The sequence below is a fragment of the Opisthocomus hoazin genome, chromosome 5 (assembly GCF_030867145.1).
Source record: "Opisthocomus hoazin isolate bOpiHoa1 chromosome 5, bOpiHoa1.hap1, whole genome shotgun sequence".
Lineage (NCBI taxonomy): Eukaryota > Metazoa > Chordata > Aves > Opisthocomiformes > Opisthocomidae > Opisthocomus > Opisthocomus hoazin.
Window position 1 is genome coordinate 72,495,245 of NC_134418.1, and position 23,316 is coordinate 72,518,560.

The 23,316-nt window shown below is 42.7% G+C and overlaps 1 protein-coding gene across 5 annotated transcripts; it reads right to left on the reverse strand.

Annotated features, from left to right (window-relative positions):
• Window positions 1-289: 289 nt before the first annotated feature.
• On the reverse strand, window positions 290-17,961 carry AADAT (aminoadipate aminotransferase). 5 transcript variants are annotated; one of them, XM_075421721.1, is made up of 14 exons: window positions 17,877-17,961; window positions 16,745-16,813; window positions 14,918-15,086; window positions 13,415-13,547; window positions 12,696-12,770; window positions 11,175-11,384; window positions 10,587-10,652; window positions 9,315-9,397; window positions 7,909-8,005; window positions 7,002-7,063; window positions 4,728-4,792; window positions 3,141-3,247; window positions 2,385-2,486; window positions 290-1,233 (listed from the first exon to the last, which is right to left on the reverse strand). In XM_075421721.1, the coding sequence occupies exons 1-14, from the start codon at window positions 17,938-17,940 to the stop codon at window positions 1,183-1,185; spliced, it is 1,353 nt and encodes a 450-aa protein (XP_075277836.1). In that variant the 5' UTR covers window positions 17,941-17,961; the 3' UTR covers window positions 290-1,182. The 5 variants fall into 5 exon arrangements, 4 of the variants coding, with proteins under 4 accessions (XP_075277836.1, XP_075277839.1, XP_075277840.1 ...); XM_075421724.1 differs by lacking the exon at window positions 16,745-16,813 and adding an exon at window positions 16,558-16,719 and having other exon boundaries at window positions 17,877-17,945; XM_075421725.1 differs by lacking the exons at window positions 16,745-16,813; window positions 17,877-17,961 and adding exons at window positions 16,558-16,719; window positions 17,741-17,851.
• Window positions 17,962-23,316: the final 5,355 nt, after the last annotated feature.

Consider the following 23,316-nt stretch of genomic DNA (forward strand, 5'->3'; position numbering starts at 1 on the left):
ACTTCCAGTTAAGCAAGGTTGTGCCTGAGCCGTATTTGGCTGGGTTACCTGAGCTGCTGAAGGACTGGCTGCATCCGTGAACACATATTTTTACTTTGAAATGCTCAGCTCTCACACATAAAGAAACAACCATCTGCTATTGGTAGAAAACTACAGTGCTTTCAGCCAAACAGTAAATAAAACCTAAGTCACTACACAAAACGGAAAGGCCTGGAGAATCTGTACAGTGAAAACTTTCTGAAAGCTTTGTACATGTTGCCAAGTGTTTGGGATGACAATGACCAAGGGATTAGAGATCAAAACATTTCTTTATTTTCTCATTTTGCTTGCTTTGTACATCTGGCAGTGTCAGGGTACTGTCCGTTCCACTACGTCCCCTGCTCAGTTACTTACGCCCTCCGTCCAAAAACACGGCTGATTAACAAGGAGCACAGAGCAGTTCTATTAGCACATGAACATGCCTTTGCGTACCTGAGATTTTCTAACACAGGTACAGAGTAACTATTCACAGACTGAAGTGGAAGCCAGCAATCAGAAAACCTTTTACAAACTAGAGAACAAGCTGCAAAACCCACGCAAACTGCAAGGGACCTCAGGCCAAAGAGTTTTCTTTGTAATCATAGCTCAATTTTGCTGGATTAATTTCAATTTTTTTAACATCCTTACACCAGTTTTATCTGACATAGCTTTAGTAAAATTACATACTGATCTTCACATCTTCAAAACCAGATGCCATACAGCAGGACAAGAAGGAAAGTGACACACAAAACCAACATAAGGTGTTGGAAGAATGGATCCGTTGGGATTAAGTAATAATGGCTAAGACCACCTCAGGCATAACTTCCTAAGTAACTGATTTCCCTGTTTCCCAACCCAAATGGAAAACAAAATCCAGAACAAAAATCAATTCAAATCTAACAAAACCATGGATTTGATGGGAAACAGAACATTTTGAGTTTGAGTATTCTAAATTTTTCTGAATTGGAATACATTTAGTAATACAATGTCCTGTCAAAAACATTAAGCAAATATTGTTTTTCAATCTTTCATCTTTTGCTTTTTTAGCTGAAACGCTCTAAGGAAGCATCCCCTGTATTATGCTTGCTTTTAAAGTGGTCTGACGAAATCCAAATGTTAACAAATATTTTCTGGAGACTAATTTGATTGCTGCAAGAGCTCTATTTAGCTTTTTAACAAAGCTTCTTTTATAAGGTCAGCCAGTCTCTTGAAGGCCTGCAATGACACAAATATGATTCATGTTTATATTCCAGCATTACTTAAAGACACCAAACCTGTAAAGCTACTAAAACTACCCTAAGCATATACAAACTCAGTATTTTATATGGCAAAATTGGGCTCATATTCTCTGTTTTCATTTTATTAACAACATGTATGGGCTTTGAGCGGACAAAGCTTCTACTTCGCTGGTAGAAAATAAAAGGCAGGGTTTTATGAAACAGAAAAATAAATATATTGATGTTCAAAGGTTATTTGGAGTTCAGATGCAACTAAACCGTTGTGCTTTTAATACAGCTAGTGATCCCTGGAAGAATATCTATTTTAATATAAGGGCCTAGAGGCCCCAGAGGTGAAAGAAAAGGAAGAACAACTGAATGGGGAAGCATATAAAAGATACAAAATTTGACTGTCAATAGTATGGTTATGAATTACTTTTACAAAGAAGAAGGAAGAAATAATAAAAGACACAGAGAAGCGCTTATCTGTTACAAACTTTCACAACTGAAGTACAGCTAGAAATATGGAACTGTTTCAAGCACCTGAATCAAACAAGTAAGAAATCTGCACAAATAAATGTGTCCTATCTTTCTTCCCACTGCTTCTACAGATACAGCCAAATAACATCCAAAATGTTCCTAAAATACGCAGAAGACTAGTTTCTGAGAAATTAAATACAACATACATGTCAACTGCATAAAAGAAAAACAATACTCTTTCTCATAAAGGATTGACAACACACACACAAAAGAAAGCACGTAATTCAGTCTCAGGAATGGAAAGTCTGGGAAATAAAAGATACGTGATGCCTACTGATGCTAAAGCAAATAGCAAAACTTATTCTGACTTCAGTAAAGCCCTTATGAATAATGTCGGGGAGGACTAAGTGTGAGACTCTGCATGTATGAGATATGCAAAAATATTTTAAGTGCTCCTAAAAAATGTGGTACCTTTCAGGTCATTTGGGTATAAGTATCTTGCCTAAGAAACAGCTAATACTGCTTCAAAAGTACTGCTTAACCACCTATGCACTAAAAAAACTACGCTAACATTCAAGACAACACCTAAGAAGAAGTAAGCAAAAATAAGGGAGCATTATTATGTGAGAAACTGCCTTGGTAAGAATGTAAAAAAAAAATCTCACTCACCAGATCCATCTGGGCTGGAGAAGACAGAGAGAAGGAGGCTCTGACGTAAGAACTAGGCTCTGAGCTATCGATATTGAATGCTCCTCCAGGAACCAGTAACACCTAAGAAAAATTAGCTACTCAGTTATCACCACTTCTACATTTTTAAAATGCTATGTTAAATTAAATTTGAGGAGACTCACTGCTGAAACACTGCTATCAGAACATGGCTTAATATATTTCTTCTCTTCAAAATGAGAAGCCAAAAATATGCAACCTGGAATCAGATTTTTCAGAACAAAATCAAAGGGCTCTTAGGTTGTGGTTACCTACACTGGTGGGTTACCAGGTCTGCCTTATCATCACGATGTTTAGAAGCACCAGTGAGGTGGGATGTAGTTTACTCAGTACACAGTGCTGGCTCTTACATATTGCAGAAATAAAATCACACTTCTCTTTTAAAAAGATATAGTGGACAGCCATCATTCATATAGGTACATATATTAATATTATAGATATGTGGTATACATGGCATTGTACTATATATTATAATGGTTTAAGTAAGCTGATAAATATCAACATCTGAATACAGACCTGAAAATGTTTCATTAATGAGTCACTATGTGACAATGCCTGACTTGCAGACTCAATGATGGTGCACAACAAGCTCCCCTGCTTTTTTATGTACGTGCCTATGTGTGGATAGATACGGCAAATTTATTTTATCCTTCCCTTATTTTACTTTAAAATCATAAGCCATTAAACCATAGGTCATACTTCTTTCTGCAAAGCTTTTTCCATGATCAGCTGCTGTGTATCAGAAACACCCTTAATTTTGATCCATAAGAACATGCCAGCAGCAGGAGGGTACCATTCTGCCAAGTCTGGAAAGAAAGAGAGAGAAAGAAAAGAAAGGAAACAAGAAAGAAACTTCTGCCCCACCTTTTAACTGATAATCACAGATTCAGTGATGTTATAGATTTGTTGCCCCCGTGAGCAAAAAGGGAATGTGGGCCGCAGAGCCAGGATGCCACTTGCAAACTTTAAAGCACTCCAAACCCGTGTGGGCTTATTGCACTTGTGCTGGTAGCCTCAATACTTTTTATGAAAGTGTTTGCTCTGAATTACCGAAATCCCAAACACTACCAAATTGTATTTGTTGACTACTTGCAGATCAAATAAACAATCTACAATAATTTTTCTGATGCAGTTTCTCCTAATATCACATTGACTATCAATACAATTAAAAGTGTAGCAAAGTGCAAAACTGTTTTCCTTAAAGTTACAATGATTATAGATTTTTCGCCAAAGAAAAGGAGAGCCTAGGAGAATGGGAAGGCTTAGAGAGGATTTATGTCTTAAATTATATATGCAGACTGGATGTATACCTTTTTTTTTTTTTACCTAGAATTCTTTATCTGGTTTTGGAAATTCTTTTGAAGAAACTATTTATTTCACTTGCCATCTTCTCCAGCTCTTCTTCATGTCTTTAACCATTGCATATCTACAAAATAAAGGTCCTTCTTCCATAATACTATGGCTCCTATTACTAGAAAACATGAAGACCCTACAGTCTTTTACACGTGAGTATATTCTCATGATACACTTCAAGGTAGCCCAGTGCTATTACCCTGTTGGGATACTTGGGGAATTGTGACAAAGAGGCCCTACCTAGGTCAACAACCCATGGTTGTTCAGAGCCTTGCAGAAAAAGAAGAAATATTTCATATCTAAAAACCTGGAATTAGCAAAAGTAAGTTCATTAATGATTGTGTGGTACCCAGATACCCACGTCCCATGGAAGTATCATCAAAGGTAGGTGGGCAGTTCATAAGCAGTTATCGCTGATTCCATGTAGACTGACTAAAAGGAGTGAGTCACCGTAACTGCATTATTGCTGATCAAATCCTTTCTATGCTCTGTGATTAACCACAAAAGAGGACATTTGAAATTGATTTCTGACAAAAAAAAATTATCACTACTGCTATATTGTTTGCTTATGTACTTTTTTTAAATTAAGGCCACTAAATCTGGCTATTTCAGACAGAGATTTTAAAGACAGAGATTTTAAACATAAAAAGTATAAGAACGTAGTGGAGTGAAATAGTCGTTGTAAAATTGCTTTATACAGTAATGTGGTGAGTTTTTTTCTCATCACCATCTCCTTGTCCCACCAGAAAAGCATGAAAACAGCAGCACTAGATACTTTGTCCTAAACTTAATATTTAATGATGTCATTGATTTGCTTATAGTCCTTATCTGTCCCTGCAGTCAAGAGATGAACCTCAGTGATTTTTCCTGAACACAAAGATGACAAATAGCTAGAAAAAAATCTAAGTAATTAGCTGTGTTGCACTCACTGACCTCTTAACCACTTGTCAGCAGCAATGAGCATTGCATCTCGCTGGGTCCTGTAAAACTCCACAACTCTGAAAGTAAATTATCAATTCAAAGTCATGATCCCATAGCGCTTCAGAGTCCATTTGTTTCCGAAGGCAGAAAGAAAGCTTTTCTACTTGAACAACCTAAGTGCACATTTAATGGAAATATGCGCATATCCCAGATGGGCCCAATACAGCATACTGTGTCTATAAAGCTTTGCATGCGTATCAGAGAAGTCTTGAACGCTTCAGCACGTCTCCAGCAAAACACTGATCAACCAGACAGAGGAAGTGCCTGTGTGGCTGCTTCTGAAGCTTTACATGTATCATGGAAACCCTTTATATATTGTATTCATTCTGTCTATTATATCAGCGGACACAAGCCCTGTTAGCAGTATCTAGCACACAAACCAGGCACAATGAAGAAAATGAAGGACTTACACATGCGCAAAGGCACAGAGTCGGTATTTGTGCATTTGTGTTGAGTGTGTGTAATAGGTACACATAGAAATGATATTTCACAAGGTAAAAACCAAATCATACGATAAACCTGTCATGACTATGTGACAGCTTCCCTTTTTTGAAACTTTTGAACTTATCTACCTCTTTCCCACTGTAAGTAAAACTTGAAAATAATTCAATCTCTTACTGGGGAAAATGACCCTAACCCAAGTTTCAACACAGACAAGTCTTGGGCAGTGGCTTTTGTTAATATAAAATGAGACAGAGGTGTAGTAATTTGCATAATTTTACATTTAGATTTTTTTTTATACTCTCTGAACTAATAGCTTTGATTTCTGGATGTATTTTATTACACCTGATACCAAAGGGTTATATTGTTTTGGGACTCAGTTTATACCAATTGCTGCATTCTGCATAAAATGATGTATCTCACGCAGTTTTTACCACATCACGAATTCTGTTGCAAGTTTTTTTTGCCTTTCTGTTGTCATTTTACTTCCATGTTGGAATGAAATTGTGAGACAAGGCTTCCACCAAAGCGTAGCTGCTCCAAACAACAGGCTAGCCCCGACTCAGAAGCACAACCTAACAAGTCAACCTTGTCCAAATGAAATCACCTGGAAAAGACTGCAGTCTGCTGTTGGGCCTCATCAGTAAGTCACCTGACAACAGAGTCTAGAAGGCTATAATGGGCTGCAGCTACCCTGCTGCAGTGCTATACTCATTAGTCAAGTGGAACAGCAGTCTTCTGGCTTAGAGCAAGGATGCCTCTTGGACTACAAGCAGAAGGTAAGTGAAGAGATACATTTAGGATAGATTTTTCTAACTGCTGAAAGTTGAGCTAAAGTGTGGCCCAAGTTTCTCTGCAAAGCCTATCTTTGTGCTCCTCTTTCAAGGCAAAGATAGGACTGGTGTGTCTGTGTGTTATTTTTTTTTAATACTGGTGTTTACAGTGTGGACAACAGGCAGGTGCTCAGGGGACAGAAGTGGCTGCTACAGTCGGGTGTAAGAACTTCTTCTACACTTTGCTCACATTGCTGTTACCGGCCTCTGCAGAGTGTAGCACACTACTCACTGAAGTAGGAAGCTTGAGGTTCTAATGGCATCCAAGTATGGCATCTGAAATGAAGCACGGATACTTAAGAGAAACTATGCTCCTCCAGGATAACAAATGAACAGCAAATGCGTGTCAGTCAGTGTGTAAGAAATGCCTTGCTCAGACCTTAGCTCAGCGCTCTGTCTCCAGGAGTGGTGACAGAGGCAATGTTTAGCAACTGTAGGTGAACTCTCTGCTCTCTGTAGTTCTTTCCATCAGTATCCACAATCATTAGATTAAGGGTGTTAGAGGGTGAATCCCTGCTGAGTTAGTGAGGGAAGAACTTCCTTTACAGAAGCTACACTGACTTTTTCTCAGCAGATTATGTGCTCAGCGATCTTAGCCTTTGCTATAGACCGTACTACGTTAGCAGGGATGAAAACCTTATTCACCAACTCGGAGCTCCCAGGATCTTTTTGCGTTCCCTTTAGAGGGGAGCTGCATAACGGCTGTGCCAGTAAACTGGCAGATTGTCAGTCCGTAGTGGTAGTTTACATGCCCTGACCTGCATGTCTGCAGCTTCACACAGAGCTCCTCCGGCACTCCTGTGTGAATGCTGTCAGTCTTGGTGACCTGGCTTATCCATCTGGCCTCATGCTGATGTGCCTCCTCTGGCCCGTTCACTGCAAAGAATGTTTTGTGTAGGTAGCAAGGAGAAGAGTGACAGATGATGGGGTTCAGCATATGACATGACCCTACCTGTCTATATGCTCCAAGAAACCCTTTTCTCCCCATTGCTGAAGCAGCTGTGATATCATAATCTAAAGAAATAAAACAAATCATCAATACCATATTTTAAACAGGACTGTTCCGCAGTCACCAAAAGATATATAGCCTGATGCATTACTGAAAATTCCACACAGGCAAGAAGTTCCATGCGGGGTCTCTTGGAGCCCTTTATAAACAGAGGTGGCAACAGCAACAGGCTGTTGTAGTCCATGTTACTGCTGTCACCAAGGATCATGGCAGTGTTTGGAAGTTGGAGCAGGGGAGGGAAGAATGGATGGAGAGCTAAATATGGTAATCAGGGAGAAAAAGGAAGGCAAAGTTATATTGCTTTACCTTCCTGCCCATATCAGCCTCTGTGCTTTTATACTGCCTCTATGATGAACTAATGGAGTTGCAAGATGGAAGCCATATTTAGATGTGCTCAATGTCTCCTTTCCTTATTACTAATTATACAGGGACTGTAGTTGGCAGCCTGCTTTGTAACATCTCTGTGGGCTGCCAGTATTGTTCTAATTGCAAAGCAGAATGAAAAATAGAAAAAACCTAAGTGCTTCCAATGTACCTTTACATTGAGGCTTCTCAAGTGAACTTACTAGCAAGAGATACAAAGTATTTTAAATCCTGATTCTTGAAATTTAAGGGTTAAGGGCATATTAGCTGTACTTTCAGTGCACTGAGACACCCTCTAGCTCTGGCTGTAATTTTTTTGATGGTCTCTCTTCTGTTGGCAGAGTTGACAACGCATGTGCTTATCATAAACAAAACTGTGAAAGTGCAGAGCAACTGCAAAAGCGCAAAGCTGTTCATTTTTTGTTTCTTATCACTCGAAATATGTTATCTTCATTAAATGTAATTCAGTTGGCAGTTTGGTACTTGCCTGTGTGAAAGTGCTGGTGTGCATTGTTGAAACCTGAATGTGCAGAATAACTCTGTCGATAAGAGGCTTGGGACCTGTAAGAAAGCCTATTCTTAACCTAGAGGAAAAAAAGAAAAAGTTACGACAAATGCAATGTGCTAATACTGTGTGTGAGTTATGGTTTAACTTGTAACTGGGAAAACCTGTAACCATTTCATTGATACTGTAAGGATCTTTCATGCATTACATTTATCTGTATCTTAATACTGCCCTAAGCCCCAGGTTTATGCAACTTATGAGCTGAGTATCAAAGTCATGAAATACAAACATTTAAAGGCTTTTAATGCTTATAGTTGCTTCTTAGTTCTGAGACTTCAGGATATATCCCACATTTGTAAGCTTTCCTCTGCAACCATAAAGATTACATGAATCAAAGGGAAGAAAAGATAGGTTTTCACATGATGAAAAATCATGAATGCTCAGGCTTTATGAAAAACAGACGGGAAATGGCAAACAGCTTTACTCTTTCACTCCCTTTCAGTACTGCAGAATAAACAGAATTTAGATTGATAAACCAGATTCTTATTCATGCTTCAATGCTTATGACCCATCTTTACAGATTGGCTGAAGTTTTTCTTTGAAGAAAAACAGAACCAGTAAGCTCATATGCATCTTTGACAAAGATAAAATTGCATCATGCCTTTTTGCAGTATCACTTCTGAAAGTGCAATCAAACTTAGCATCATATTGTCTCCTCCCTTTCTCAGGGATGGGGTTATAATCCACTAGCTGCCAGGGCAGAATTCACATTACTTTCTTTTATATATATATAAGTGAACTTATATATATATAAAAATATATACACACACACATATATATATATATAAAAGAATAGTAAACAAAGGCAAGTTAAAAATCAAATATGTTGACTTGTGTGAAATGGAAAACAGCCAGCTTAGTTTTTCAGGCAGGTGGAAACAACCTGAAAGAACTTTAAGGCTAGAAGACGAGAGATCAGTATAACCCTATGAATAGTTTGTGGAGAATGATGACATCATTTCTCTTTATTACAAGTTCAAGGAGTCTGTAGGAATGGTAAGAGATGGGAGAAATGGAAAAAGAAGAGAGAAAAGCTCCTAGGAGTTCCAGGAACAGAGCTAGAATGCAGCACCTGTTTTTCTGCCTATATGGTGCCTGGGGAGAGCGGCTTAACTATCAGTACCAAAAGAGCAACAGAATCTGGAGTTAAATGGCTGCCAAGAGATGACATGAAAAGTGAGCAGACTGAGAAAATCTGTGGATCCAAAAGTACATTCCAGAAATGGATAGGTATTAGATGAAAAAACACTGACATGTCTGATCATTTTGTATGAAGTCTTGTGCCTTAACTGAACAGGCAATGCTGAGCAGTCTGAAGCTGGCCTTACCCAGATGAGAGAATTTTAGAGAAAGAGTCGGTCCTGATAACTCGGCCATCCACATCCATTGAGAGGAAAGTTGGAGCCCATGGCTTGGAAGAAAAATAAAAAAATAAAATTCAAGGTGCTAGTAAGGATTGACGGAATTATTTTCTTTACTATGACAACATAATTAATTCCTTAAATAGTTTGATAGTAAAAATTTTACGGATGCACATTCCAATAAAAAACTTGCTGACAAGTGATTGTTTAGGCTAGCTGTCCGAGATGTGATTACAATATTCTATGAAAATCATCAAGAAATCAGCTTTGTTATTTTTTGCTTAGCCCACTGTTAGGCATGCCAGTGTTCAGTTCAAGTTTTGGTATGATGCCGTAAGTAGGAGAGAAATAATGATATCTCTGCCAGGATTTTTTTATGGAGTAAACAGAAAGACACTGTAATTTCTAAGACAGGGGCCTGTAGCGCTTAACTTTATTTTTAAAAAAGGAAATCAAGATATGACCAGATTTTAGTGATCTGAGTTCAGCACACTTTTTTCCTTATCAGGATTTCTACTTTTACACCTTCTCCCCTTACACTCTCTAACAGAGATACACACTGCCATTTAATTAGCAAGTGAAGTAGTTTTATTGCCTCCTCCCATAAAAACTACTTCAAAATAGAAAATACTGAACTTTAGCTTCTACCAATGTTTTGCTGCTTTATAAGACCAGCTTTTACTCCTGAAGTTGGGTACTTTTGCAGACTATGCAACTGTAGATCCATTTGTGAAGACAGGTCAACACTCCATTGTTACCCATTTGGGGAAAATCTACGTGAAGAAGGGAAGGTGCCTATCCAGTACTAGTTCCTGTGGTATGTGGGAGAACTCCAAAAGCCAAAGGGGTAAAAATAGGATACAAGTAGACTGGCAGTAGGCAGTCTTTCACTGAATGAGAGAAGAGACTGGGCTGAAGGGAACATTAGGAGGCTGCTATTTTCAAGGGCTGCTTCAGTGGCATACTTGTTTTGCTCTGGAGGCAATGTCTTTGCCATTTTCTGACTATTGAAGGAAATTCTGTCCTGTGTAAGGCTTGAGGAATTTGAACCACTCATTAACAGGACTGATGCAATAAAATGCCACAAAGGGACAACAACTGAAAGTAGCATAGACTGTGAGGCCTGCAGCTACCTTGGTAGTACATGAAGAATGAGCATGCAGGAAGATGCATGGCTCAAACCTCAGTTCTCTCCTGGACCAGAAAAGAAGGTGTTAAGAAGAATGGAAGACAAATTACCTTTTCAAACTGAAGAAAGTAGTAAGGATCATCTTCTATTATGAGGAAATCATACTTTCTTGCAAGCTAAAGAAATGAATAAGAAGTAACAATTCGTTAAAACATAAAGATACTGTAAATTTAGTCCTTCCTATACCCCTGGCCTATTACCAGGACCATACTATGATCCTATGGATTGCTCATTCTCTGTATACAAAGGCCCATCAAGAGAAGCTTTCAAATGCCCAATTTAGACATCAAGCAATTATAAGAGTAAACATGGCACCTGCAGTACAGGGACACATGTATATAACTGAAGGTCTGCTCCACATAGCGGTCAAACTGCAGAAAACTTGGAGTAAGTCCAGTTTGAAGCCCACGGCGAAGATACCAGCCAGCAAAGGGCTACTATTGCAAAAACAATTTATCTAATGCATAGCTCACCTCTGAAGAGTTGTCATGAAAGAGGTTCTGCTAGAAAAAAGCTCTAGGAAGAATATCTACTGGACCAATAATGGACCCAAATACCACACACAGGGTATCATCAACTGCAGAGATTGACATTTATCCATTTCCACCTACAAGGTTCACAAGGCCCCAGCTACATACCTGGTAAATCTCCTTTTTGCGCTCGGCTGTTAGAGAGTTTCCAGTTGGGTTGCAGCCGTTTGGAATAGTGTACAGGAATTTGGGGAGGTGGTGGCTACGATTTTTTACATCTTCTGAGCTCCAAGCAGACAGAATTTCTTTCAGAGCTTTTGGAATAATGCCATGTTGGTCACTAGGAACATTAATTATGTTACAACCCAAAGGTCTCAGCTGTTGATAGGAGGAACAGAACTGTCAGAATCCTGTAATTCAAAGGTCTTCCTTTTGTCATTGGACTTGTAAAGTCTCAGTGATACACAGTCATTCTGACTTTACAGCTATCTCAAACTCCATTTGCTCGTGATTCAAAAGAAAGTTTGCCTGAAATTGCTGTGAAGCGTGTCAAACTTGCCACATTACTCTTTGCCCTGTTAAGCCAACTGAGAAGAAATGGGTAGGCTCCTATATCCAATTGTTGCTCTTCTCTAGGAAATAACACATGGCTTTGCAAGCAAAAAGGGATTTTGTGAATTTGAACTGTGTTCTCTCCGGACTTCTCACGCTCTCGCCACACACAAGAAGTTCACAGCACCTTCATTTCCTACTGACAATTTACAGTCTACTTCAGTGGAAGTGTCAGAACTATAAGCTACTCTTCACTGACAAAAGGGCAAAGAATTTGTTCTCAAAAGATACATTCAGCAATACAGAGGAGAATGAAATGATGCTACTGAAATGACACGTTGACAGCACTATGAAAAAATATAGGTGAAATACCAACAAAAAGCCTGCTGTCTTCCCTCTGTGGAATTTCAATTTGTACTATGTAGTGCTCTGCATTATTAAGTAAAAATGCAAGTTGCTGCATTGTCAAAATGTATTCCTAACAAAGTATATTTGATTAGACAAGGTATACTCAAACTTACACAGCAAACAATAACAAAATTCCTTTTGATGCAAGGGGAGACTAGACTGGATTTGTGCTGTATTATCTATCCTAACCCTCCTTACAGTTCTTATGCATTTTGAGCTCATGTTTAATACCATACTGATTAAATTACTGTTCAGAAGTAAACTTTGATATGTTTGTATATTCTTACTAATTCACACCCTCACACTCGTATCTGGATGTTTCAGGCCTATTCCAGTTTTATACTATTTATAGCTATGAATACTCAGACCATGAAATACTTCAGGTGATGGGCTGACATGTTGAAATACCCACTTGTTATAAATTTGCTTCAACCTGACTAGGTTGTGATGACTTGCTTTCCAATTCCAAATGTGACCTTAGCTCTTGAATGAACTAGGATTTGGAAGACAAACTTCTGTCCTGGGAATAGCTTTTATAGAAGTCCTAGCAGAAAGGCTTTTTTGAATTAATATTTATGAACTTAACTGGACTAACACGAAAAACTTGATTCTTAGACATGTGTTTGCAGTAAATACAGACAGTGTATATAAGCCTGCAGATCAGGTACTAAATTACTGTTTAATTCAAATATAACATTCACAATATTTTTTTAGCTAAAAAATACTTACAGCTGCTAGTGTTCCAGAGTATGTAGGTGCATCCAAAAGGATGTTGTCCCCAGGATTAATGAGCATTTCAAACACCTGTGAAAGAGAAGAGTCTATCGTAGAAAGGAAAGATTGTGCCATTCTTGTACACGTGCCTCATACTTCTGACTTCTTAGTGGGACTAAAAATCTCGATTAGACGTTAGTATTTTCTGAACCATTTAATTATACTGTCTGAGAAATGCAATGACCAGATGAAAAATCTGCTTTAGAGCCAAACGAAGCTTGGTAATCAGCTAGAGAATATGGAAAGACAGCGCTCTATAGCAGAAACAGTGCTTCAGTTACACAAAGGAACAACTAAGAAGCTGTGAGTGGACTGGAGAGGGTAATTATTTAAGCAAGTCTAACATCATTAGAATTGAGTTACAGTAAAGCAAGTAATGTACCTATGTACTTACTACACTACTTGAGTAACACACAATGTTAGCTTATAGCATATTTTCTGACAGGCTCTTTGGTTGACCTGAACATTCATGCAGTCCTGACAGATTAGACTGCCACACCAGTTTTATTTCAGGTCTATTATCTCCTATTGCTAATAGTGCGAGACACATATTTAACAAACTACCCTGTATGTAGTTATACAGTAACACTTCTTGCCAAGTATAACTGAACTGACAGAAGAATAAATATATGTCTGAGATACAAGCATTTAACATATGAAGTTTTTGTCCTTACTTTACACAAGCCTTCCTGGCTGCCGGTTGTGACACACACTTCCATTTGTCCTTGCTCAGGACTGTAGTTGGCTGTGGGGGGATTATGTAGATTCTGCTGGAATTCCTTTAGCCAAGACAACAGCTCTGGAATCCTGAAATGCAAATAAAATAAGGTGTATCTAACATATAGGTTGAAGCTAGGCTATTCCTCTAAATCATAGAACCTCAAAATAGTTTGGGTTGAAAGGGACTTTTTAGAGGCCATCTAGCCCACCGCCCCTGCAGTGAGCAGGGACATCTTCAACTAGACCAGGTTGCTCAAATCCACATCCAACCTGGCCTTGAATGTTTCCAGGGATGGGGCACATACCACCTCTCTGGGCAACCCATTCCAGTGTTCCACCACTCTCATTGTAAAATATTTCTTCCTCATATCCAGTCTAAATCTACCCTCTTTTAGTGTAATACCGCTACCCCTTGTCCTAGCCTAAATCCCTGCCAAATCTAGCACACAGTCCTGAGTCTGATTTCAACTTGCACAGATATGCTTAGATGCTGATTTTATGACTGCTTTATCGAACGATGACATGAGACAAATGCTTCTTATGGAAAAGCAGAAGAGATGGGCATCCATGGTCCATACACCAAATTAACATACTGAAATATGGGTGAAATGATTCACCAAGGATGGAATAGGGGTGGAAGCTGAACAACATCAACCCCTAGGAGTGATTTTTCCATATTTAGATGTGGCAGTGTGACAAAGCCTGCTCGTAATGGGCTGCAGATAAGATTTCTGAAACAGATTTTTCAAAAAATGTCTTAAGATCTTGTAGGATGTTCACAAATGGCTGGGTTCATTTAAATATTAAGAAAAGTCTTAACTTCACTGATTAATGCCCTGTGTGCATTAATGTGTAGGTACCTAAATATTTTTACAAGCCTGAGTCAGTGCTGTCTGTTGGGGAAGTTCACAAGTGCTAAAGTAACTTATCATACAATCATTAAGGTTGGAAAAGACCTCTAAGATCATCAGGTCCAACCATGACGTAATGAGATGTAATTTTTGTATGGAAAATGACAATACTATAAATACCTCCAACTACCACAAGTAGTACATACTGACTTTACTATATGGTACCAAACGAGACCAAAACAAATACTCCAGAATGTGGAAACTATGTATTGCAATGCAGTATCTTTTAATGAATACCTTATTACAACACACAAAATTATTCCTCCTAGTGATTTCAGAGTCTGGATTCTCAAATACTAACAGTTAGGAAATGCTCTGGTCTGAGAACTACTAGTATTAGTGTTTTCTATAAATTAGTAACCTGTTTAAAACTTTCCACTTAAACTGAAATGTAAATAGTGAGGCAAACTGAAAGAAGTTAAACCTGTTTTTCTAAATCTGTTTTACAAACAGATTTTAAAACCATGGGTGAATTAATGGAATAATACAAGATTTTATGATCCTTTGATTCTGGTATCTCGAACTGCAAGCAGCCCTGATGGATACCCTGCTGAGGCCGAGTACTGGAGAGCTCTCTTCATCAGATCTTCCCCAATCTCAACAGCAGTCCCATGTCCAATGGCAACAGTAGCCCTCTTAAATGGAAAAACATTAGGGTTTGGTGCCCCTCCAGCCAGAGAGATGAGAGATGGAGGAGACTTCTGCATCAATTCAGCTAGAGTGAAAGGAAAAAAAACGTGGTTACAATTTGATTATTGCAACACTGATCATATCCTTTAGTCAGTATATAATAATGGTTCAGAGAAGCTTGTTCCATTTCTCACTTTTTAAGAGTCAGGAATTCCAAAGGATGCCAATTCTTTTTAAACTTGCCTTTCTACTTGGGTTAAATGCGGGGGGACACATGTGTGGGACAGACCAAAACAAACAATCACCTTTGTTTTAAAACAAATTATAAATAGCTTTTTGATCTTATCTGGACTGTCCTACTACTGTAAAAACTTTTCCTGTGACTGTCTTTTAAGCTTCAAGAATTTAACATCTTAGTGACCTTCTGTTTAGATTGACTTGGATCGATTGGCTTTGTTTTCTTTTCAGTCTCACTTTTGCTGACGTGGCAGTAGTGCAGCTACACTGATAGTTACATCTATGATTATAGCTTTTCCATAAGGGAGTGGGAATGTTTCTGGCAGCCCAGCTTTAGTGACAAAGGCACTGCGCAAATAATTTGGTATGAAGATAATGTTAGCAACTCTCGCTTTAAAGTCACAGTTCCACAATCACTGGGATCCAATCTATGCAGCACAGACTGGACCTTAATCCAGCAAGGGCACTTGACTGCAGTAAGTCTAAGAGCTCACAATATGGCATTCATGATGGCTTGACACTTTTACATCAGATATGAGAGGACAGATGATACCAGCTCTGCCTTAAAGCATCCTGTTATCAAGTTTATTCTCTGCTACTTATTAGCAAACTTCAGCATGGGGAGTTAATTCTTATCAGTTCAGCAATACGGGTCATGTCTATGACTTTTGGTCTGGCAAAGAGATTTGTAATCAAAACTGCAGCCTCAATGTGTCTTTCTGCACAAGCTGTGCTACTTAACGTTTGTGCTATGATGCATGTCAGTGTATCACTTGGAAAAAGTAGAGAGACTGACTAGAGTGAATTACTTGACTTAGCTGCACCTGCATGAGGCATTTTAAGCAGAACAGCAAATGCCAGCCCCTTACCAAGAGAGGAAATTGACCCCTGAAGGCTTAACTAGTGATGTATGTCTCATGCTCTGATTCTGTCAGGTCTCTGTAGGTTTCAATTGAGTAAACAAGTAGGCAGTTAACCTTTTCTGTCTGTCACACAGAAGGCTATGCAACATGGTAGCCTAAAGATAGCATAATATAGAAAAGGAAAGTGTAGTAACACTGAGGGGGTGGATGTGGTGAGGAATTTATAGACATTAACAAGACACGGGAAAGCTAGGTGGAAAGAAGCATTATGCTAGGACTGAATTTCAAGTTATTAGCAGTTGTGTATTTTTGGACAATCAGTGTAAATTCAGCAGCAAACTAAAGCCCCGCTTCAGAGGCTGTAGCAGAGATTATTTTTTTTTCAGGCACATGTTGAAATGACAATATTATTTCTTCTGTCTGGATGGGTTTCTGAAATTGTTCAAGGCTACTCACTTTATTCTTTATACCTGCTTGACATCTCGACTTGACGAGTCAAACGAATTAACTGGCCTTGCTTGGCAGCTGACAGCACAGTTTTCCTTCGAGCCTTTTGTAGTCTTTAGCCACAATACCCCAGCAAAGTCCAGAAAGTAGAACGATACCCTTCCAGATAACCTGCGAAGAACAGGTGTATACTCACTCAGAAGCCTTATTGGAGATGCTTGTCTTGCTGCGCTCACGGTGGTGATGAATCGAGAGTAATTCATATCTATGGGGAAAGAGCAATTAGGTGGACATGAAGCTGGAAAAGCAAATAGAACTCCTGTGCTTTTTGGTATGTGCATCTCCCACAAGTAACACTTCCAGTTCATCACCTCCATAGCTGTGCTCTATCATAAACTAAATGTCAATTCATTCATGTTAAAATGAGTGCTGGAATTTATTTTCCTTTTTGAATTCAGGGAAAAGGCTTCTACTTCACACTCACAGGTTCTGTCACTGCCTCTCAGTGAGATCGGTGCAGAGTGACCAGGCCAGATTCTGCTGTTCTGACAAACACAACCAGCGGCCCAGCTTTGATCTGGGGGATCTGCAGGTCTGTGGTGAACAGCAAAAAGCCTTTTCTCCCTCCCTTCACTGCCAGCTGTGGAGTTTTAAAGGCAGATCACAAATCTGAAGATCTGACAGATCTTAAACACCTGTCAGCTCTTTTTTAATGACAATCCAGCCTTATTTAGCTGTATTAAACATTGCATTTGAAGCACTGTAACGACTGCAAGCCATCATTACAAGTCAGAACACCTGTCAAGTCAGGGTGCTTTTTTTAGGAAGGGTAATTAGGACTGTCTTTCAGAACGCTTCAGATGAGCGTTTTGCTCCTCTTCCCTGGTGCCCGCAGAGATTCAGCGGCCAGCGAACCGCAGCCCGGCGGGCAGCAGCTGCAAGGCCTATCCTGGCGATCCGCTCCTCCCGGAGGAAGGGCGGCACAGGAACGAACCGACGGGCGGACAGCCCCCGTCCTTCTGACCGCCGCTTCCGAGCCTGCACTCACTGAGCTCCCCTTAGTGTCACCCCTCAGCAAGGCACTGCGGCGCGTTCCCCCGCCCCGCAGCAGCAGGCCGAGGCCCCGCCGCAGCGGCCCTGGCTCCCGCCTTCCCGGCACGGCTTCTGCCCTCCCGCCCCCGAGACGCCTCACCGCTGCCCCGCTTCCCGCCGGGGACCCGCTGCGGGGACGCTGCTCCCGGGGCCAGCCGCGCCCCGACCGCCTTCCCGCGCACGGCCCCTCACGGCGGAGCGGGCCGCGGTCCCCCCCTGCCCGCAGTGGCACCTACCGGCGGCGGGGCGCGGGGCCGGCGGCCACGGAGGGCAGCGGCGGCTGCCCGCGGTGCTGGGCATGTGCGGGCCCGCCCGCTCCGTGCCGGCGCAGAGGGGCGGCTCCCGCGGCGGGGGCCGGCGGCCTGCGAGGGGAGCGGGGCCGGGAGCCGCGGGCGGCGCGGCCGTGAGGGCCGCCGGGCTGACGCCGGTCCCATGTGGGTTCGCGCATCAAGCCGCTCCCCCGCCGGCCGGGGCCTTCCGCGCAGCGCCCCGGCACCTCGGGCTGAAGCCCTGGATGGTCGGGGCGAGCGGGCCGAGCGGCTTGGGTCGGCGCATTCAGGTTTTTAATAAAATGATGGGTTCGTGAATCGCTAGGGAGAGGCAGCGCTGTGGAGCAGGAGGCGTGGGCCCGGCGGTGCCTCGCAGCTCCCACCAGGGCGGCGGCGTGAGCGGGGTACGGCAGCCGCCGCGCAGGGCCGGCACCGAAACCGGCAGTAAGGCTTCCGAACGCCAGCGTAGCGTGAAAAAGCCGGCGTTACTTATTACGGGGCATCGCTCTGCCTGACCTGCATGCCGCACGTTGCCTCGCTCCAAGCTCGCATCACCCTGTTACGTACGTGTGCGTTAACTGGAATGTTCATCCCTATTTATTCTGTCTCGTGGAGCTCCTGACCGTATTTGCATGGTCATTATGCATGCGACCTGGGTCTCTGGGGGGCTCCTATGGGATCCTCGATGGCCTCTGGCGGTTGTTGAAGAGCTGTCTTGAGGTGTCCCTGCCGTGAATTCTGTCTCTTTCCCTCCACGGACGGTCATGAGTTGTTCTCACTGAGCAGTTTATGGATTTCTCAAGTTCCTTCTCTTGGTGTCTGTGAAGCTGTGGCTGCCCCCTCCCTGGCAGTGTTGAAGGCCAGGCTGGTTGGGGCTCTGAGCAGCCTGGTCTAGTGGAAGATGTCCCTGCTCATGGCAAGGGGGTTGGAACCAGGTGATCATTAAGGTCCCTTCCAACCCTTACCATTCAATGATTCTATGTGCTAGTTATATGTTCTTGGGTCTGTTCTTGCCCAAAGCCTCTGATAGTCCTTTGCTTTCTGCTTAATCTTTGTGATGTTCCTTATCGCTCTCACACGTTACGTACCCTCCTGCACATTAAATAATGTACCCTTTTTCACAACAGGGCAGCTGTGCTCCCGCCATGCAGCGGGGCCTGCTCTTCAGGAGCTGCACAGGTCAAAGCACAGCAAAAACGTCCTCATTTTTTGACCGAGTTATGCTCTAATCCACTTTGTCGTGTTTTTGCTAAGGCTTCTGCTGATAAAGGGGAGCAGGACTTAGATCAAAATTTGAAGCGGGACATCTGAAAGCAAGTTTGTTTTGACGGACGAAGAGGATCAGTGCAAGGAAAAGCAGGATCAGTTGTGGCGTGTCCCCTCCTCTCTGGCTGTCGCATGCTGCTGTCTGTGCAACGCGCTGCTGCTGCCGCTTGGAAAGGCCCGGAGACACAGCGGTGTGTTCTGGTCGTGGCTTTGGACTTCGGGACTCGGGACTGCTGTGGTCGTTGCTGCTGAGTGCAAAATGGAAGAGACGGGTCTAGGTACAAAGCAGTCTGAAAAACCAGAGCAAGGACATGCGAAATAAGGCGTAGGTCCTCCTAGCGAGCTTGGAGGCGGGAGAGTAAAAATGCTGGAAGGGACGAGCACTGAAGCATTTCTAGGCTTTAAATCAGTAAATCACCAGGGTTTAAGGTTCCCAGTGCCATTTTTTAACTGGCACCTTCCACAACCTGCTCAAGACAAAGCTGAGATACGAGACCAAAATGGCTCTAGAAAAGAGGTGGCACTGTATCAAGACAGCTTTTTTCCCTCTTTTATTTGGGAGACTGTGCAGTGTTTGGATCTGCTGAAACGCTCTGTAATTAGATGGAGTGTATTGAAATAGAAATGGAGTTCCTAGTTTTTGATGCAGGTGAGGAAGGATTGTTTGCTTAGTTGGTACGTGAATGCTGTTACACTGAAAATCAAACTTTGTTACTAACTTTCATGGCCTGAAGAATTTCAAATTTAGGTAATTACGTTCAAATAGTGTGATGTACAGACAAAAATAAAAGATGGGTATATAAATGTGAAATAACCTAGAGAACGATAGCCTGTAAGAAAATCACTGAGGATATTGACTATGTCCCCAAGCAACCACAAATGGAGAGACACCAGACTTCCATGGGGAAGTGGCTATGAGAACACCGATTGAATCTGAGCTGCTTTGTGTGTAATCTTGTTTTTTCATTTCCAGGCTGTCAGCATTGCAGTTTGTGGCACAGACCAAAGCCTGAAGAAGTCAAAAGAAAGATTTCCATTGATTTCTGTGGGCTTTGTCTGGTTCCTTAGCCATTACAGTGTCATCCTATTGAAACAAATTAAAAAAAAAAAGAAATTAGAAAGTGTACAATGTTTGGATGCTTATCCCCGCTTGATTCATATGGCAGATCTCTGCATTGCTGTTTATATTCCTTAGCAACCACAACTCGAGTGCTGTGCTTTCCTGCTGTGTAAGAATAGCTGTTTTCTTGCTGTCTTTGTGTATTACGTGCACACTTAGAGTGGTGGCTATTTGGCGCGAGTCTTAGATAACTCATGAAGCATTGGTAAGGCCCACATAGGGTTGTTTCTAATGAGAAAAATCTCCTGTCGTCTTAAAATGTGCTCTACCTCTCTGAAATCTCTACGTGCTGAGGCTAAGCTGGGTCCAGTAACCTGTTAAAAAAACAACCCACAAACAGGACTAAAACCCCTAAGGCGATTTGAATCAAGAGAGCAAGGAGATTGGGCAAACCACAGAATCATAGAATGGTTTGGGTTGGAAGGGACCTTAAAGATCATCTGGTTCTAACCCCCCTGCCATGAGCAGGCACACCTTCCACTAGACCAGGCTGCTCAAAGCCCCATCCTACCTGGCCTTGAACACTGCCAGGGAGGGGGCAGCCACAGCTTCTCTGGGCAACCTGTGCCAGGGCCTCACCACCCTCAGTGTAAAGAATTTCTTCCTAATACCTAATCTAAATCTGCCTTCTATGTTCCTTCTTCCCTATAATGTTCCTTCTTCCCTAAGGACTTCAGAGATACCAAAGCAGTGTTCCTTTCCAGAGGGCCAAGAGGGGAGCAAAGAGTTGAGTCGGTAAACGCCAAAATTCGACTGTTTTTGCAACTGTATGGATTTTAGTGTAAAGCGTAACCAACCTCGCGAATCATAGAAAGTTTTGGGTTGGAAGGGACCCCTAGAGGTCATCTAGTCCAACCCCCCTGCAGCGAGCAGGGACACCACTAACTAGATCAGGTTGCTCAGAGCCCTGTCCAACCTGGTCTTGAATGTTTCCAGGGATGGGGCCTCCACTACCTCTCTGGGCAACCCGTTCCAGTGTTTCACAGCCCTCATTGTAAAGAATTTCTTCCTTATATCCAGCCTAAACCTACCCTGTTTTAGTTTAAAACCATTATCCCTCATCCTGTCACTGCTGTCTCTACTAAAAAGATTGTCCCCATTTTTCCTATAGGCTCCCTTTAAGTACTGAAAGGCTGCAATCAGATCTCCCCGCAGCCTTCTCTTCTCCAGGCTGAACAAGCCCAACTCTCTCAGCCTGTCCTCATAGGAGAGGTGCTCCAGCCCTCGGATCATTTTTGTAGCCCTCCTTTGGACCCACTCCAACAGTTCCATGTCCTTCTTGTGCTGAGGGCTCCAGAGCTGAACGCAGGATCACCAGAGCAGAGTAGAGGGGCAGAATCACCTCTCTCGCCCTGCTGGCCACTCTTCTCCTGATGCAGCCCAGGACACGGTCGGCCCTCTGGGCTGCTAGAAGCTGCGAAGCTGCGCTGTGGCCCGGGGCGCTGCGATTTCCGCAGCTCAAAGCACGTTCGCTCCGTGAGGGCCCTGCCCGGCGCGGCGGTCCCACACCGGTGAGGAGGCGCTGCGGGGGCTGGCGCCGTCCCGCCGTCGCCGTCAGGTGGCGCGTGCGCACCGCGCTTCCCGCCGCCGCCGCCTGCGGGGTGGGATGGCGGCGGCCCCCGCGGCTCAGCCGTCGCCGCCCCGCCGCGGGCAGCCGCTGGAGCCCGAAACGGAGGGTCCCGGCCGAGCGGCTTGGCTGTCTGCGTTTCGATCAGCGGGTGCAGTTTCGGCCGGGAAAGCTTATCGCTGGTCGGAGGCAGCGGGGTTAAAAAGTGGCGCTGCCGGAACAGCGTCGGGGTGCGAAGGTGGGGATTTGAACGGGACGAATTGGGATGGCTGCCCGTGAGGAAAATCGCCTCAGACCAGAAAATGGGTAAATGTGAGACCAGCCGTTTTAAACATCAGAAGCGAACTGTTCCTGCCAAGGGCTGCCTGTCGCAGGGAAAACTGCTGACTGCGGCAGGGCCTTTGTGTCTGCAGCAGCCACGAAGGTCGGGAAGGCCTCAGCAGAGCAGGACAGCTGGACTCTCGGGTGTGAACAGCCACCGGCACCGTGAAGACCAGGGGCACTGCTTCTCCCTGCGGGAAGCTACAACGGCTAGGACAGTGCTGGCTCTGTGTCTGGAGAGAATTAGTGGAAGAGGTGTTTGTCCTTTGGCTTGCAGATTACTGGAGTAATTTCCTGACTCTGTCTGTCTCCACTGTAAGCTCTTGGGAAAGTAACTGTTTTATTCCTCCTTTAGGTAGCGCCTTTTTCAGTGGGACCCTGAACTTGCTGGCCTCTAATCGAGCAACTACAAAACGAGTAGAAAGCTGTCATTTGCTCCTCTCCCTCTCTTTTGAGGCATCTGCATAGTAAATCTTGTTTATGGTGTCTTTATCCAGGGTTCTAGAACTTCATGCATACCGAAAATGGAAGAGGGCTTAGGGGACAGTGAAGAAAGATCCTCGAACAGTTACAAATCCTATTGCCTATCCAAATAAAGTTAAACGACAGGCTAGGCTCACCTGTATGCTGCTCATGCTTGTTGGCCACCTCAGAGTTGGAGGACATTGTTACTACATCAGTATGCTTTCTGCTGGTGCTCACTTTGTTACATTTTTTCCTTTTTTTTAAGGGCTAGCTTTTTATGCTCCGGAGACTGTCAGATGAAAGTAATGGGACATCCATGGTATTCAAAATATTCAGAGCAGCTGTCAAATGATACTGTCTTAGAGTGAAAGACTTATGGTCCTGCAGAGTGACAGCTATGGCTTGTATATGTTTGAAGCAGCCCTTTGTGCTTGAAAGGTTGTGCACCCAGATATGTAGCAGTCATTCATTGATTGACAACCTTTTTTCTTTTTTCTGAAGTGTACCAGGGCTGTCGTCATTGCTTCCATTTTTGCCTTTTTCCAGTGAAGCAGAGATAGAAGTACAGTATCTAGGAAAAAAAACAACCCACCAGTTTTCTAGATATTCTAGTACAAACTCTAGAAAAGCTGACTTTCACAGTAACGCATTCCTCAAAAGCAGTTGCT

Excerpts from the sequence above, each read along its gene's own strand:
- AADAT (XM_075421721.1), bottom strand. The coding sequence starts at position 17,940 with ATGCCCAGCACCGCGGGCAGCCGCCGCTGCCCTCCGTGGCCGCCGGCC. Across the intron at positions 12,771-13,414 it reads GCCAGGAAGGCTTGTGTAAA|GTGTTTGAAATGCTCATTAA; the intron begins GTAAGGACAAAA and ends TCTCTTTCACAG. Across the intron at positions 7,064-7,908 it reads ACACCAGCACTTTCACACAG|ATTATGATATCACAGCTGCT; the intron begins GCAAGTACCAAA and ends TTATTTCTTTAG.